At 45.9% G+C, this 17944-nt stretch overlaps 1 protein-coding gene and 1 long non-coding RNA gene across 3 annotated transcripts in view; one reads left to right on the forward strand and one right to left on the reverse strand.

Moving 5' to 3' along the window:
- The first annotated feature begins 1764 nt into the window (after window positions 1-1764).
- Window positions 1765-17944, forward strand: part of LOC105288137 — a 292115-nt gene continuing 275935 nt past the window's right edge. The window contains exon 1 of one of the 2 annotated variants that reach the window (XM_011354156.3): window positions 1765-2012. In XM_011354156.3, the coding sequence (XP_011352458.2) occupies window positions 1941-2012 (72 nt within the window). In that variant the 5' untranslated portion in view covers window positions 1765-1940. Of the gene's footprint in view, window positions 2013-10664; window positions 14145-17944 lie in introns of those variants that run through there. The other variant, XM_011354157.3, reaches the window with a different exon arrangement.
- On the reverse strand, window positions 14378-17809 carry LOC105288132. The gene is made up of 2 exons (XR_895550.3): window positions 15896-17809; window positions 14378-15113 (listed from the first exon to the last, which is right to left on the reverse strand). It is a non-coding gene; the product is annotated as an uncharacterized LOC105288132 (long non-coding RNA).

The raw sequence follows: 17944 nt of genomic DNA on the forward strand, positions 1-17944 counted from the left end.
CGCCGTCGAACGGATGTAGAAAGTTATTGCCCATCAGCAAATAGAGCGTGGGTGTAGGAAGCGAGACTCCAATATTGATTCGATCAATTTTCATTAGCGGTAACGAGCGTGAAGGGCGCGTTCTATCAATCAATCGATAGAGCTATTTGTCGGCAGTTGCAAAACGCTCGGAATGCATGCCGCGCTGACAAAACAATAAGTCGAGCAATAAACATGTTTACGAATTGTTACACGCAAATTACGTTTATTCTTCTTCTCGCTGAAATGCGAGAATTTAAGTAAAAATTCCGAGCAACGTTGCGATCTATTATAAGTGCGCCCGCCGGCGCGTTGTTCCGGCGTTCCGGCGTTTCGTGCGTTCCGTTTCATCGTTTCGCGGCGTCCGTCCGCTCGGCCGCTCGTGGCGGCAGCGATCGCGCGAGAGCGGGCGGTTGCGTGTGTCGCGTGTCAGTTATATCGCGGCAGCGAACGCCGGCGGGCGTGCAGGATGTACCTTTGGTCTGCGTGATTCGTAAAATTCCTTGACTATTGTCGCGTTATCCACGAAACGTACCAGTGTAAAGTCGGCTAAAAATCCCTCTTTGGCGACGCGACATCGAGCGTTCTCCTCGATCATCGATCGGACGATTACGCGCGCGCGCGACCAACGAAAAGTGCGCGCCGAATGCGAGTGTCGCACAACTTGACGCGATTAGCTATTAACGCGATTAGCTAAATTAATATTAACGCTGTCATTTCTTCCTCCGTTGCGTCCGTTGCAGTGCAGTCGCATGTATGAAGTGACGTTTCGTTACGCGTGTCACGGGATAATTAGTTGTTATTTATTAGTGAGTTTTGTGTTGAATTGAGCGAACGGCATGCCCATGTTTGAATACGAGAACGATTATTCGCACATCGATGGACGCGAGTGATGCGAGTGTCGGACTACCGTGGTTGCGTGTGAGTCACGTGGGAAGGAGCATCAAGGAGCAAGAATCGCGGATTCCGCCTGGTCCAAGGATGATAAACAGGTTTCAATCGTATACGCGCGCACGGAAAATACGACGGAAAAATACATCGTACGCGCTCGTGATCATTTTCGCGCGTGACAGTTAAGTTTTTATCGCGCGCATTTACTGCACACGGACACGGCGCGGCAACGCGCGCACCACGTGACCCCCCACGAATCGTCTCGCAGAGCGGCGCGCCACGGGGCGACGACGCGCTCAAGTCTGACGCGAGTGAAGTTCGCGCGAGACAGCGAATTCGAAACGAAACTCGGCGACTCGCGAAATTTCAATCGTCACGGCGCAAACTTCAGTTCGTCACCTCGATGACGTGCGATACGTGAGCGGAGTGTCGACGCGTGACGACGAGAATCCGAGGTCATCGGGCGTAATCCACGATTCGTAACGGCACGTCGATCGCGCCGATCCCGTTCCGCGGACGCGAAGCCGACGGGTGCGATGTTAATTATCGCCGAGTGAACTGTATGGGCTCGCGAATCTGATTCACGCGTCGCGTTCTCGCGTCCCGCCGTTCGCCATTGTGTGCGTGGTCACCGGTCGACGTCGCGGATTTCGCGGCTCACTTCACGTCGGTTTATCCGCTTTCCGTTTCGTCGAACTCGACTCGAGTGACATAACCGTAATTCTGGCATAACCGGCGCGTGCATCCGCCGGAATCCGAAGGACATTCGCGAGTTCTCGACTATTCGCGCGAAAGTGGTGTCCTTGTGTTGGATCTACGTAATTTTCCCGTAGTCGCGTCGTGGTGTATTCGCGATGCCGTGGATTTTCAGCAGTCGAGCGGTTCGCGAGTGGTACGACGAGTACCGTCGTTGACATCCAGCTTTCTTCGGGGGAGAGGAGAAATCGCCAATTTCGAGAAGCACGGCAGAACTCGGAGCAACGGCGCCGATCATCGTCGTCGTCATCATCATCATCATCATCATCATCATCATGGCTTACGTGCTCTGGCGAGTGTTCATGAAAAAGTACTCCAAAGTGCGGCTGGGCATCAGGAATCTGCCGGTAAGTTGTTGCTTTCACGCGCATTTTCGCACTCTTTTCTCTCTCGCCGGAGCGAAGAACTCGCAGCATATTCCGTTTCTCCTTAAATGCGGAAAGTGTAGAAAGCGCACGTGACGAGAGCAGGCCTATTGTGCGTACGCGGTATCGGCGGACCTGGCATTTCCTTTCCAGCCCACGGCACTGGATCTCGCGAGCTAGGTACCGTAGATTATTATCCCTTTAATTGCGGGGGAGTGCGGCAAGTAATGAGCACTCTGTAGACGTGAAACAAATAGGCGTTTACAAAAATTAACAATAATATTACATCACGATCACGTGGCTCGAAGGGGGAGCCTATACGCAATACACAGATTATTGCGATCATGGATAATAGACGCGATCTTCATGCTAGTTGATTCTCGTTTCGGTGTTAATTTCAGTACGTATGATTTCTTGATACGCATATCTGAAAAAGTATTTCTTTCGAAACTCAAGACGTATCTAATCAATTATTAATGTTTCCGGAGCATTCTTCCTCCTCTCTCATACACGCATTTTTTCCATTGTTTTGATCCTACTTATCGTTGGCCGTGTTTGATTCTGGATTTATATTTATACAATTTAGGTTATGCTGTAGAAAGGGATAGCAAGCTGCTATTATTTTTTCTCTGGCTGATAGTTGTCTGTATGCCAATTGTTCAAATGTGCATTTGTTTATATATCTATAAGACACTAAATGGTGAAGTAAAGTAGTTGTGTGTGTGTGAAAGAGAGAGAGAGATACGTGATAACATAACTTGTTTATTCCAGCAAAGTTCTTGTGCTTGGTAGAATTCAGAGACGCGTTTTTATTTAGGCGATCGTAATACAAGTCGATGTGACGATGGTGTAAAAAATTGGAAAAGTCGCTACGACGATTACGGCGATCCATTTGCAATTATCCAATTATGACTCTGTTCGCATTAACTGTAGATACAGTTCAATAATTGCACCGCGCCTCGATGTTCCGCGATCTTCGTAGAGTGCGCGCTGTACGTCGTGTGCGGCCGATAATTGCACTAGGTGTACATTCGAAAACGTGTACTTGATGTATAACAAAAATAACAAAAATAGAAAGCATCTACGGAGGCGATACGCGATGATCGCGACGATTGCTGTGTTTCATGATATTCATCATAGCGATAATATAAGCAATGTTATATTAATAAGTAAGAAGCAATGTTTTCTCTTGAATATTTCTTTTTTTATCTTAATTAATTAATTAATCCCACAATTCATTCTTAGTTTTTATACAAATTTCATACAGTTGTCACGTGAAAAAAATTGATTTTTCGATTCTTTGTCGACTTAATGTCCTTAATTATTATTTAATTAATCTAATTCTTAGTCCTTACTGTATAATTAAATTAATTTGTGCTTTGCCTCGTGCAACGTTCTTCCTTCCGAATTTTCCAGTAGTCATTGTAGAATCGAACGAAAACCGAGAGCGTGTGAAATAAAAACGCGAAATAAAATCCAGATACGTCTCGTTCGCGGAAGAGATTCTTAACAACAGTTAATTATCAACTGAAAGCGCGTTTCCGTTGCCGTACCGATCGCATCAGGCGCACCGCTGCAACGCCTAATTGCATAATCCACACGATCACGACGTTTAATTGCATAATCAGCGATCGTACCGCGACTATTCAGTGTTAGTTTGGCCGTAAAACGCTAACCTTGACGATGACACGAGGATGCACGATCGCGTATGCAGTTACGTTCATCTCGCCTCGTTCGCATACACTCACGTAATGTCGCAGCATCCATCATCCGTCAAATGGACCCGGAAACGACGCATAAAAGATATTTCGCTCCATCGTGCATTTGTCATACACATTTTCGATCCAGTAAAGCATTTGTTGACCGATCCAAGTGAGATAATCAAAACAAGTCGATCCTCGGAGCGACGCGATGGGTCGCGTCGCCGTAGAATCATTAGCTCCCATTACAAAACAAACACGTGTTCACGTTTCCCGCGGGACATTATTCAATCCAATCGACGTGGACGGATAAAGTCACGGTCAACGATCGTCAGCTACAACAGAGCACGTCGTGCTACCGATCGGAGTGACTTAATAAATTTTAGCGTTGCGCGCGCTCGCACGGCGAGCCCAGGGTCCACATGGCGCTGCTCCGTCAACGGCAGCGGGGGGCGGGAGGGGGGACCGGCGAGGGGTGATGACCGGTGGGAGTATCCGTAAGGGAGGAGGACGAAGGAAGGGGAACGAAGCGAGGGTGCAATTTAGTTTGCGGTTGCTCGAGTCGGGTTACGTTAGGTTAGTCCGGCCGCCCGAGTCGGTCCCCGTGACCGTGAACCGTGCGGCTGACCTGCGACACAAACACGGTCTCTCTCCCTCGGCTGGCCCCTCTTTGCCCCATCTCCCTTCACCACCCATCCTCCACCCCCTTCCTTCCCCTTCGGTCTCCTTCGCCATTGCCACCCATAAATCTACCTGCACCACATCGCATCTCGTTTCTACGGACCGCTCGCAGAACCTCGGCTCTCTCTCTCGTGTTTCGCATTGCGCGATCTTCTGGGATCTCCCAGTGATAAATACAGCCGCGCGCCACCCTCGTCTTCCCTCTCGATCCTCGTATTCTTGCCTTTTAAAATTTCATCTTTTTTCTCTTTTTTCGCGACCTTTCCAGTGTTTTCGCGCTACCTCTCTTTCTCTCTTTGCGAAAACGGCATATTAAATGGACTCATAAGTGACGAAATATCAGGCAGACGAAAGATTGTAGTTCGCTTAACGATCTGAGCATTTACATTTATTTAATTAACATTGTTCGTGGATCAAATTTGTCTTTGTTAAAATTGTCAATGTGTTTAACGTGGTTCACAGATCGCGTATTGCAGATTTGAAAGCATATATATGACGTGACCGATAAAAGATTAGATTAAAGATTATTACACAGTGACACATATACATGATTACACGATAATGATATGCTACTCTTATTTTACAAATGATGCGATATAGAAAGTTACATTACACGCACAATTATCAAAAATTGCGTTCCTAATTGCAGTTTATCCATTCATAATCTGCTGATATCTGCTGATGTAGTACTTCTCGCTTAAATTGTCCGTAAAATGACATTCTGAATGCTGCCATATGTTGCATGTAGTATATTTCATGAGGGATAGTGTTAGAAACATGCGCATGCGATTGAATCATGTATATTTTACATTATTCCATAAAGTCTTTGTAACTTGTTCTAAATATAATCTTATATTCGAGTCAAGATATCTGTATAAAGAACTTATGTTAATTATAAAAGTACATTAAGAAATTGTTTAAGTATTTAATTACTGATTCAGCAAGACTTATTTAATTTTGACTATTGCATGTATTTTTATCTTTATATCTATCTATTTTATACGTTATACGAGTATTTATTATGTTATTTCATAGCTGGAGAATTGTTTTCCTTAGGACGTTAATGTACAGCGCGCAATTTCACTCACTTTCGCCGCTAATTAATCGGGCGCATTTCCAGACGGCCGAGTTCCACCTCCGCTCGCGTGACGGGAGTAACATGCAAATCGAAAAATAATAAAGCCTTTTCCACGTGCTTCCCGAGTTTCCTTCAAGTGCTGCGACTCACCGTGTCACGGTTCGTCGCTTTGATTAAGTATCGTTATTCTGTTACACGAGGCTAAAACGTTGATGTATGCCGTGTGAGGTCGCAAGGAGAGCATTTTGAATGAAGAAAGTAGGCATTACAATTCGGTTTTAGAAATGTGTGGCGTGGCACAAGGACGCGAATATGACTCTTCTTTTGATGAACACATTATGAGAATACGAAAGTTGTCTGTACCTCAAGCATCCGTAGTAATCCGTTGATCCTCTGACATCTAACAATTATTAAAATGTAGTAGAAAACAAGTAATAAATTGTAAATTAAATACAGCGTTCAGAATGTTCACGCGTTTTTTTCATCAGAATTATACGGCCGCGATATATTACCCCGTGCTGTGCTAATGCGTGCGTATACTTTTACACGTATTCCCGGGCGCCGGTTCTGCTCGCGATAGTTATCTTTTCCTGAATATCCGCATTCTTGTGGATCGCGAGCGGCGTGCGAAGACAAGCGCGCGCTTCTCGATTTAATTTTGCGTTGCGGTACGCACGAAAAGTGATACACGCGCTTCTTCATTCAATTTCGATTACGGTATTCCGCGGCGTACCGTTAACGCCACCACCAGATGACTTCTCGCGACCGAAAAGAGTCATATTGCGTGATGATGCACCGCGACGCTTATCGCGTCGACCTGGACTGTGTCCCTTGTTTGCATAGGAAATACGCGCGTTAACGGCCCGTGTGTCTTCCAGTGCGTACAATAGATTTTGTCGCAACGAGAGCGTGGGATTCTTCACGATAGAGCGATGTGACACTCGATAAGCGTTCATGAAATTCATTGAATGACCTCGAATTGGCGCGCGCGAAGCAACGTTCTTAGCTCCGCAGGTATCGCTCCGAAATGCCGTGGGATTACTTTTTCCTTGTTTGTGAAACTATTGATTAGGAGATACGTGTTCTATAAAATAAAACGCAAGCTTTAGACATTTCATTCCAGCTATAGAATATATCTAATAAGGTAATGTAAATTAAAAAGATGCTCCTTTTCTCTTCTCGATTATATAATAAATTATAATATGAAGTAGAGCTGGAGGTTATATTCACTAATTTGATGAAATAGTAGATGTCTAACGAATCGAAGAATTTTAATTTCTTTTTTCATAATGTCTTTCCTAAGAGCCAGGATGATCGAGTACCGACATGCGTGCGTTTCCGGGTTATCATTTCCTTGACTGATCCAATTTTGCATCACGTCGGGTGCATCCAGTTTGATTAACCGAAAAAAGATGTACACGTTTCGCCGGTGAACCACCAGCAAGTGAACACCGGTCATATAGTCATCGTGGCACACGAGCAACGAGATCGTTCGTACGATATATCCCCGGTGCAATGAATAATCCGGCGCGCAGGTGTAGGTCGCGGTAATCTCTAACTCACTTAAGCGCGGCGTGCTCCGATCGCATCATTCAATAAATTAACGCGTTATCGCTTCACTTACATACGTCGAGGGACCTCGCGGGCGATTGTTCGTGGGAAAGAATTCTTTTTTTCCGCAACGTGTTGCGATCGAATGTTGTTCCGATGTGAGGTGGGCTCGGCGAACATTTGTCGTTCGCGGAGCTCGCCGTCGCCGAGCTCACGAAGCGTACAAGAGCCGGCGCGCGAAGCAACGAGGAAGCACGCGCGTATTAACCATGCATTATTTATCGCCGTTGCTCAGGAAGTTGTTAGGCGGTGTTACGGGACATACTGCGGATTCCCTCGCGAGAGGGAAAGGGACGATCTGTAACCGTGCGAGGAGGCCGTAGCTTCTGCTCCGCGAGAAGAAGAAAAGAAAAATATCCGCAACGAGGGAGCATCGAGCGCGAGCTCGAGCCGCTTTCAGCCGGGAGAAATTCTTTAGGATCCGATCGATCATTCGGCGGTTGATATTGTCCGTGCGGGCGGCTCCTTCCGGCACGGCGCTATCATTTATCAGGAAACGCAGAGAATGGGGAGCCCCGTGCTCTTGAATAATTATTACATCCCTGGCCCCGAGGTTGGCCCTCGGTGGTGTATCGCTTTCACTCGGACCTCGAATCGCACGGCTGGGCGAGGTCGGCTGTGCGTGTGATGATTGATTGTAGTTAAATTTGTACTTGTTGCACATCGTGGGCCGATGCCCGCCAGTGATAATTGTGAACCGCGCTATCCGCCGTTATCCTGGATCTAATCAGAGCCGCTCGAAACAATCGACGGCGCGAGGATTGCGTTCACGTTCGCTGCTATTTTTAGTCCTGCAATGGTAACGCGACGTCGCTCTCGTGGAGGATGTTTTCTAGCGGATGCACCGATATTGTCATCGTGCGATACATAGGCGCACGCCCTCAACGTTTCGCGTTCGGCTTTTCCATGGTAACGTGGGAGAAGAGACGTACACGAGATTCGTATCTTTATTTATAATGTTATTAAAGTTGCACATATACATGCAGCGGGCATATACGAGCACAGACGGCAGAATGTACGGTCCCGGTGAGAGCAATAAATCGAAACACCTCGCTCCTTAATCCGAGACTCCCCGTGTTCATGCATCTCTCATGCGCGCCGTTTCGCCATGGGATCCCATTGGCGCCGCTGATATATAGCGGGCTCGCCTAATTACGTCGCTTTGTTTTGTCGCGGGATCGCGCGGCGTGCCGACCGCTTGCGGGATTTTCTCGGCGCGCGCCGATAAAAATGCCGGGAGCGTGCCGTATCTTCTTTGAGAGTCGCGTTGCCTTGGTCCCGCTGATTGCACGACCTGGTGCGATACGATGCCGAGCAAAAGGAAACGGAAACGATGAATTAAGTCGGTCCCTTACAACGTGCTGCGAGATATATGTCTTACACGCGTTCTCTCTCTCTCTCTCGGAACTTATTATACATGAATCACTCGCTGAATTTTTTTGCTAGAAATGATAACGAGGCGTCAGTTGGAGAGCGCGTCGTGTGTGTGAAGCTGGCGTATCATTTCGCGGAAAATCATTAATTATTGAGAGTTCTGGCTCCCTTTTTAATAGTTCTAGAGTTCCTGATACTCCGTAGATACGTCTTTCTCGGACGATAAAAATTTTTTATTAAATAATTGTTAATGTTTGCATTCAGAACTCTTTGAAAAATGGTTAAATATGTTCAGAACTACACGAGAAATATTTCATAAAGCACAGAACTCTCTGAAATTAACCAGTCGTAATTCCCTTAAACATTTTTTAGCTTTTATAATTATAAAAAGATGAAAAAATTTTTTTCGCTAGAACTCTTTCTAGAACTCATGTAGAACTGTAGATCTTTTAAAATCTAGTCGGAATTATGGCGGAAACTGTCGCAGGACAAAGTGAGACGCTGCGTGAAGTTGGCGTCTCACTTTGCACTATGCGATTTTTTCGCTTTAATGGCCAGAACTATGTGTTTAACCTATCAGGAACTCTAGAACTATTAAAAAGGGAGCCAGAACTCTCAATAATTAATGATTTTCCGCGAAATGATACGCCAGCTTCACACACACGAGCGCGTCAGGCTCTTGCACGAAGATGCAATTACAAAAGTAAATTTAACGTTGCTCATTGATACTCATCAACGTAGGTGGCATAGACGACTCTCAGTTTTGATTTCTAGCAAGCACGTGTAGCTTCTCTCTCTCTCTTCGCAGAGATAGAGCGAAGAAAATACGACCGACAAAAGATAGGCGTTATTTCTTAACATTCCTAGCATCATCATTAATACTAGAAACATGAGATGCGTGAAACACATATACTTGAAGTATTATAAAAACTGTTAGATAGGAATCTAAAATATTAAAAAATGTGTTTCCAGTGTTGAAGAAGCGCGGAGGTGGACCCCGTTATTCGGTAGGATTTCTTTCCCGGATTTTCTGTTCCAGAGAAAGAACCGGCATACGCTCTTGCGCGCGCTTCACGCGCATTTTGTTCTAAATGCGGTTACGGGAAAGCGAGCACGCCGAAACTGCGGGAGATTACTGCTATTACGGCGTGTAACGTCGCTTCGATGTCGATGGCGAGATAGACCAGATTTCAGGCGGCCTTGATCCGCGGAGATTTATCGCGGCACGATGAATCTATCCATGTAATTATTTACTACGCTCAATAAGGAGAGCAACCAGAAAGAGAGAGAGAAGAAGGCGCGATCATAAGAGAGGAAAAGAGAGAGCGCGAATGTATAAGTTGGTTTCTCACCAATTTGCCGCGGATACTTCTCGTGTGTACGTAGCCAATTAATGTCCGTTAATAACACAACGTGTAATTGACTGTGTAATTATCCGGCGATTGGAACGTAAGGGCGATAACATACTTTACCTCGCACTCACATCCGATATGTGTAACGCGACTCATACATATCAATTTTCTATGTAAATGCTGTGGTAGATGAGCGGACAATCTAATTGTGCGTTTCGCACTGTGATAGGGATCTATTGTTCCTGCAGGTCTCGTAAGTTAGATAGGCAGTTGTTTGCATCGTTCAACAATTTAACTATCGAAAAATTGTTTCTTCCTGCGGGTCGTAAGTATATGTGCAATACGAGCAACGAGCTAGAAGACACAAATTACTACTATTCTTGAGGTAGGCGATAAATAGCAACATTGGTTCCGTTCACGAAACATCTATATTATCGCGTTCTCTTAAATTCGTATTTTAAACATTAATTCCAAACTCGGAGATAGTCGAACTTGAGGAAGTAAATTTAGATTGTTTGAGATAAGTATGATAAAGGAATTTATGATTTAAGTAAAGTTTTTGAATACACTTTTTATATTTTTAATGGAATGATAAGTATAATAAAAAAAGGTTTATTAAAATTTTTAAATAATATTCTATATTGTTGATCAAATGTGGGAAGATGCGCTAGTGCAAGCGTTGGTTAACAGGTGGCGCCAGATTGCTCATAAATGCAGTTGCATCGCGATAAAGAGATCCAAATCCAAGAGATTCAGATCCAGATTGATGTTGTCAGACGTAATTTTGCATGCTAGGTAGATTTCTGAAGGATATTAAATTGGAGTCTATATATCTTCAACGAATTTTATTTCTTGATATTATGTAATAAACAATGAAGGAACAATTTTATTCGAAAATTGTTTCAATGGCACAAATATTTAGACATTTGTACAAATGTTTGTATCTGATTATAAATAATTAGATTTCACAAAGTTACACAAATTGGAGTATATCTTCATTATTTTAATTGTTCCTTATAAATACGGAGATAGAATGTGGTTTTGTGTCACGCGAAAACCTAACAGTTTTTTTCTTGTTAACATTTAATAAAATAAGTTGACTCTTTAATAGGATGGCAGAAGCATCAATGAGTATTACACTAGTTTTGCTCGTGAATTCATTGCGATGCTTACTTCTAGCACTTTCGTTTCGTGCACGGCCTAATTCTCGCATAGTCTTCATTAAGCGAGCGCAACGCGAGGCCCGTCAATTTTCACTCCTGCATCTATTCGATATTCTGCATTTAATAATACATTTCATTTTCGCTCTATCACGATTAGACACGCGAATCCGTCTCGCTGCTCGCAAGGTACCGTAAGTGGCTCGTTAAAACGCCAAACGCTTTTCTTTATATCAGTTATCAATTCTCTTTTATTTATTTCCAAGAAAGCCGCTGTAATCTGTTTGTGCCCAGAAACCTACTTCGAGTCGTTATATATTTTATTCTTGAAAATTAGCACTTGTTAATAGCGGTTATCTTTCAACGACAGAATTTCACAGCGGTCAATTGACGCGCAAGAAGCATCGAGAATCAGCTCGCGCTTATGATTCTTAAGCTCGTAATCATTAACACGAAATCCTGAAAATGCGGCGCCGACGTATGACACAACAGCGAAATCGACGTCGGTCGGTGACACGGCGATTCGAACGCACGATGAAAGAGGCATTCAATTACCGGCGACGAGCTGGTGATGACGAGTCGCGAAGTCTCGAATCCGAACAAGGACCCGTCTAATGAAAAGCGACTCGTTGCGCCAGGACCACGTCCGTCTGCGATTTATTCACGGTATTTAAGACTCTACCGTGCCGCATTGGGTCAAAAGCCGCCGGCACTGTCGGCTTTGTCGTTCGCCGATGTCAATCGTCGCGTTCAAATCTGTGCTGAACATTGTTTGCCCGTTATTGCGCGGTACAATGGTCTCGAAAGACGAGCACCGTGCACAAGGTTACGCCTGATCGTTTGGGATATGCTGTACATATGCATAATTAGGGAGAAGATGCAGGAAAAAAATGGAAAAAAGAAGGAACCGATTGTGCAGAAACATTGTGCTAGTTTTCACGTGAAATTTCTTGTAAAAAAACTCTATGTACATACAATATTATATACAGTATTATAATTTGATCATTTGGCTAATTGATATCTATCGTATTTAGAGAGGAGTATTCTGATAATCAAAATTGCAATATAGCACAAAATAATATGAAGCGCACAATATTACATATTTGATCCTCAACGATCATCGCGTCGTTATTCTTGATCATTCGTCTCGTTCGACGAGAGTCGGCGCAGGAATAGTTCGATTATCCGCCTGTCGACACCAGCGACGGCAATGACGACGACGACGACGACGACGACGACGACGACGACGACGACGACGAGGACGACGAGAAGGTAGCATCATCACGCATGCTCCAGCGTGTTTCTCGGCGCTCCCGTCGCCGTCCGCCCCGCGGAACCTGACGGATATTTTGACAGTACGCCGCCCTGCATCTTCCGCGTCGAGATGCATCTCCACCACTGTCGCCCATGGCGGCGACCACCTTCGTTCCACCCTCGTCGCGGCACGAGCGAATCGCGTTGGATGAGCTGCTTAAACGTGCACGCTTAACAGCGCCGCTCGCGGAACCGGGTCAGTCGATAGACTCCGAAGTGGTGTTTGTGTGCGTCCAGAATGTTCCTCTACTGGGGGTTGCAATTGGGGATAGCGAAAATGAACGATAATTCTGAGGCACGAAATGTCGCGTTCAAGCACGAAGTCGAACAAGTCTTCGAATAATTGTGGACGCTCGTCGATCCGCAAACGACGCCTCAGTTTCGCGAAGGACGCTGCGATCTGAAGAGTTCGTTTTCGAGATTAAGAGAGAGCGGGGAGAGATGATCGCGGATTGAAATTGATCATTGCGAGTCGTTGCGAGAGACTCGAGACCGTGTGATTCGCGTGGACCGGGTACCGTTTCTTCTTGGTCGCTCGGCTCTTGGGGTGGCCAGATGGAATGGCAGCAGCGCGGCGGGTCCGCATCTTCGCAACGTCGTCTCCGTGCGGGACGTCGACTCGTTTTTGAGCGAAGTGGGCGGCCGTGGTCGCGGATGAGTGAAGTGTTTGGATGACTTGCGTGCCGCTCGGCGGGAAGCTGGTTGCGTTAACTCGGAGTATGCGGATTTCACAGGCGAATGAGGAATACCTCCGCGGTGAGGTGGGGCCGAGGCTCTCTCGGCGTCGTTGGATCACCGGCGGCGCGGGCGTCCCGAAGTGCCGTGTAAATCTTCCTGAAAATTACAAAGTAATCTCACGGCGCGTCCGCGCGACGGTCCCAGAATCGGGTTTCGCTGCAAATATGTGTACGTGTGTGTGTGTGCGCGTATGTGCATGTGGTGTACGCGCAAATCTGCTGTGAGTCTGGTGCACCGTGTACCGTACCGTGAAGCGCTGTTCGACGGGATAACTTCACCGTCCACCTTCGCCTGTTTCGTGTCGCCAAAGCTCGAGGAACGTCCATCGATCCTCGCGATCCTCGGCGATAGTTTTCTGGATGCCGGCTGCTCGATGCGCAAGACAATCGTTAAATTGGCGCTCGTTGATGCGATCTCTCGTAACGGACGTGATTATTGCGCCTCGCGATTCCCCGTGAGAAGGGCGGGGGCCTTCCCCGGGGCGGCCTTCCCTGGACCTGAACCTGTGCCGTGCTCTTCCCCACGAATGTCGGAACCGTCCATCTGTCAGAGGCGTCTCCGAACGTGAAATCCCGTTTGGGACCTTGACGGGCTCTCGTCCGCGAGCGAATTCCCGCGCTCTCGGTCGCTGCTTTCGAGCCATCCCGGTGCATGTGGTCGAAGGTGGGCGGATGCCGCTGTCCACACCAAGGACACGTATCCTCGGGCGCGCGGCCGAAGAACAATGAGGATCTCAGAGCGGCCGTTTCGCTGCGAAGCCAGGACGCTGTAGCCAGAATGCAAAGCCCAGGCCGTCTCTCGTGCTGCCCTTCGTCCGCGTCATCGTTATCCTCGTGGTTGTCTCGTCGGCATCGTCTCGTCATCGTTTGCTCCGCGAGAACGCACGATCGGAATCTAGTCGCGTCGCGACTGCACATGCAGTGTGGGAACAAATTATTGACCGGCGGGAAAATCGGCGCGGTTTTTCGTCCTGCCTGCGACGGTTAGAAGGGACGGAGGAACGGAATCGTTCACAGAGGAGGCGCGACAAGAAAAGAGGATAAGGAGAGGCTAACAAGCCGAACAGGATGAGTCATTTCGATTGGAAACTGCTACGCCGGAAGAAGGTACATCTCATCGTGCCGATTGTAACGTATCTCTCGCGGTTCTTCTCGATCCTTTGTTCCTTTGTAACGATACAACTATTTATTTGTTCGTTTCACAAAGATAGCACGTTTTCGGCGTTTGTGCTGCGTATGTCCGAAATCACGAGTATGGCTTCGTTTTATCTGACAATTTGCCTGGTGGCAATTTTTAATTCGCCGATATGTGTACGTCGTGAATTAAATCTACAATTTTGTTTACTCTACATATAGCTTTGTATTGCAGATATAGCTTTTACATAAATATTGCACTACCGAGAATTTTATTTTATTTATTCGTTAAATCTAAAATTGTAAAAACGATATATATAAAATTGTAGTTTATTTCTTAAATCGTATTAAATGTGTGACATTTTTTAATGTAATTGCATTATTCATGTGTAGACGTTTCAAATTTTTCAATTTAGAATTTATTAAAACTATTGACGATTTCTCTCATTCCTCAATCATGTTAGTAATCTTGGTAGAAAGCAAACACATGTGAGCCGGTCGGTTAAAAGCACGATTAACCAGATTCTGAGACGCAACGAATACAAGCGAGCTGCGATTACAAATCACCGTTCGCATAAAAAGCGACTTATTGACCCGCGGAACGATTACAGTGTGACGGTACATCAGTAGCAGGTCGCTCTTTTTCGCACATACATAGATGTAAACGTACGGTTCGGAATAATAGAGACATCAAGTGCCGCTATAATGATGACCTATTAGTTACCGGGCGAGTGAGACGGTCGGAAATGGATAATTGCCTTTAAGAGAAATTAAGGATCCGCGCGGTGCGTGCTTCGCGCAGATATTCAGAGTTTCATTTCCGCCGTTTTTATTCTCAGTGGTACGGAACATACCAGCCATTGTCTCTCGAATTTCAGCTCGTCTGGCATTCCTACCAAACACGTGCGAAGCTAGGAGTCCTCGGTGATATTCCGTTACTTCCTGTAATGTCATGATATGCTGTTTAATGACATGAGATACGCCGCTCGTATCATCGCTCTCCACACCTGTAGAGATTTCTCGAATTTAGATTAGATTTCTCGAAAATTCACAGATATCATATCCATTATACAGGCGGATTGTCTGGTGAGCTTAAAGTTGACGTTCTCGTTGGAAAAATTGCTTATATGAAAAAATTGTAAGTACAGAAGTTAACAAGAACTCTGCTGTATATTATTAGAAGAAACTTACGCTATTTATTACATCAGCTGTTTATATAAAATTATTTTATATATATATTGCGCGTTAAGAAAATTATATACGAAACAAATGGGATATCGTTTCGACTACAGATTGCATTAGAAGATTAACTACCGCTTCCGCAAACTGACAGTTCGATTCATTCGATAATAAGTATAAAGAATAGACGTTCGCCGACGTACGGATGCGCGATCATGTATCGAATAATAGAGACGAAAGTGGTTGCGATATCTGACCATTTATTATCGAGGCAAATGAGGCGGGCCGATGCGTAGGAAATTACGTTGCACTTAAGCAAATGCACACCGTCATTTCCGCGACCAAAGTACACGCGATGACGTCGCGATATTGCAACGATATTTCATATATTTGGTATCTTGAAATTCAACTGTAAAGGTGTTATGGCAGAAAAGCTCGTGGAAGATTAAAAATCAAATAGACATTTGAACGTCAATTCTTCGTTCATATTTGTCGTTGTGCAGTTGCTGCAGTGATAACGTCCTCTTTTCTCTTCTTCATCTCACCTCGCTGATCATCCCTCGCTGAGCAATTTAACCTTGACTAATTAGCGCAGTTAATATTCAGTACGGTCGCGCATTGTACTGATTATTACAGCGAGAGAGTCTTTTAAGAAATGAAAGGGCATCGAAAATAATAGCCAGACTTATCTCACGATCTGACGTTCAGTTCACCACGTCGGCTAAATAATCGCCGCGTTTGGGCAAACGGTATTTTTACTCGTCTTTCGCGTGCGCAGCTCTCCGCTCGCGACGACATTTCACCGGAGAGTGCCGGCCGTGCTGCAACGAGCAATAAATCGATCTCGCGTCTCGGCAGATCTTTCTCTCTCTCTCTCTCTCTCTCTCTCTCTCTCTCTCTGTGTCTCATTTTCTCTTTCTCCACCCCTCCCCTCTCTCTCTCGTGAGTCGCAGGAGCGGAGGCGCGCCCCGATGTCCCTGCGCCCTTCTCGCCTCTTTCCCACGCTGTCCTGAGGAACATCTTGAAGAGTCGACAGGCGTGACGAGATTTCGTACGTTTTTCGAGATGTCGTCACGTTCGAACGTCTGCGCTCGATTTACCCGAGCGCCGATGATCATAGAAACGAATCGGATTTCACATTATGCCGTTGTTGCGCGTTCGTCGTCCCAAATGAGATTTATGCGCGCGTGCAAATCGAGCAGAACGCGACGCGATGCGAATAAGGCTTTCCGCGTTGGTTCCGCACGCACACGCGAGAGCGCACGGACGAGATGGGCAGGTCTCTCTCTCTCGTTATCTCGTTTAATGACGCTTCGGTATTCAAATGGCGATGTCCGACGATCGAAGCCCGGGTAACTCGAGCCGCGCACTCGGACAAGCGGGATGAAGACGGCCTTTTACGTGAAACTTGAGAAACGCGATGCAGTCGAGCACGTCAGTCCCGGGCGACGGCAGTTCACCGTGCGCGAATTCTCAGTACCGCGGGATAATGGAAAACTTATCGTATGCCCGCGATCTACCACAAATTGGAATCGGCTCGCTTGCCTTGGCCTATGTCCGCTCCGTGTCGGCCGACACGGGATAACCATACGCGTGTGAAAATTTCAGATCACAATTTCGCGATAGGGCCTCGCGTTACGCGCGCGCGGTGAAAATCAATGAAAATAGATATTAGCTATTACACATGACTGCAACGGCGATTCCGCGCGCGCTGTGTCAACACAAGCGAAGCGGATTTTTCCGTCGGCCAAGTAAATTGTGAGGCGGATTGCAGTCGCAACTACAAACCGCTATGACGCGTTTGTGCGCATTTGTTCAAAGTAGGCCAACGGCACCGTCCATTGCTCGGCACTGTTGGTGAGGGTGAAAGGAGGGTCGATGCAGTTTGCAATCAATAATCGCGTCCACAGTTAGCTATTTAAGTCCCGTCGGGTAATCCCGCTGTGAAAGAACCGACAGACACTGTGAATTTGGAAACATGGTTTCATATTGATTCGCGAACAAAGACTTCCGTTTTCGAGCGAGTTTTAATACGCACTTCAACAGGATTACCGATCAGCTGATAATTGCGATGTACACCTACGTTGATTGAGAGAGAGAAAAAGAGAGACAGAGAGAGTGAGAGCGATGCAGAGGTGCAATTTTAGAGGTGGTAATATCAGCATCACGAGAGAAAGACAGAAAGAGAGAGAGAGAGAGAGACGCGAGAGAATTTCTACGCGCGACTCTTAGACTCACCTAATTTTTATTTAGCTTCCCGGACTAATTCGATGGTTTTATGAGCCATGGTAAATACATGGGACAACCGAGCAGCGTACTAGCCCTGTCGACATAGTGGCACTGTCAACATATTTTTTACGGTCTACGCCCACACTCGCATTTATGAGCGCAAATAGCAGTGCTTCGTTCAGGGAACGTGAATTCCTCGCTCTCGCTGTCACTAGCTTTGAAGCCTATTTTGCTTGTCACTTCTTGTGTAAAGATCAATCATTTTCTTTGAATCCCGTTGATACGCGAAAGAATGGCTTGATGTTTGCATTATTATTATTATTATTATTATTATTATTATTATTATTATTGTTAGTGGATCTAGT

This window comes from Ooceraea biroi, chromosome 1 (assembly GCF_003672135.1).
Source record: "Ooceraea biroi isolate clonal line C1 chromosome 1, Obir_v5.4, whole genome shotgun sequence".
Classification (NCBI taxonomy): Eukaryota; Metazoa; Arthropoda; class Insecta; order Hymenoptera; family Formicidae; genus Ooceraea; species Ooceraea biroi.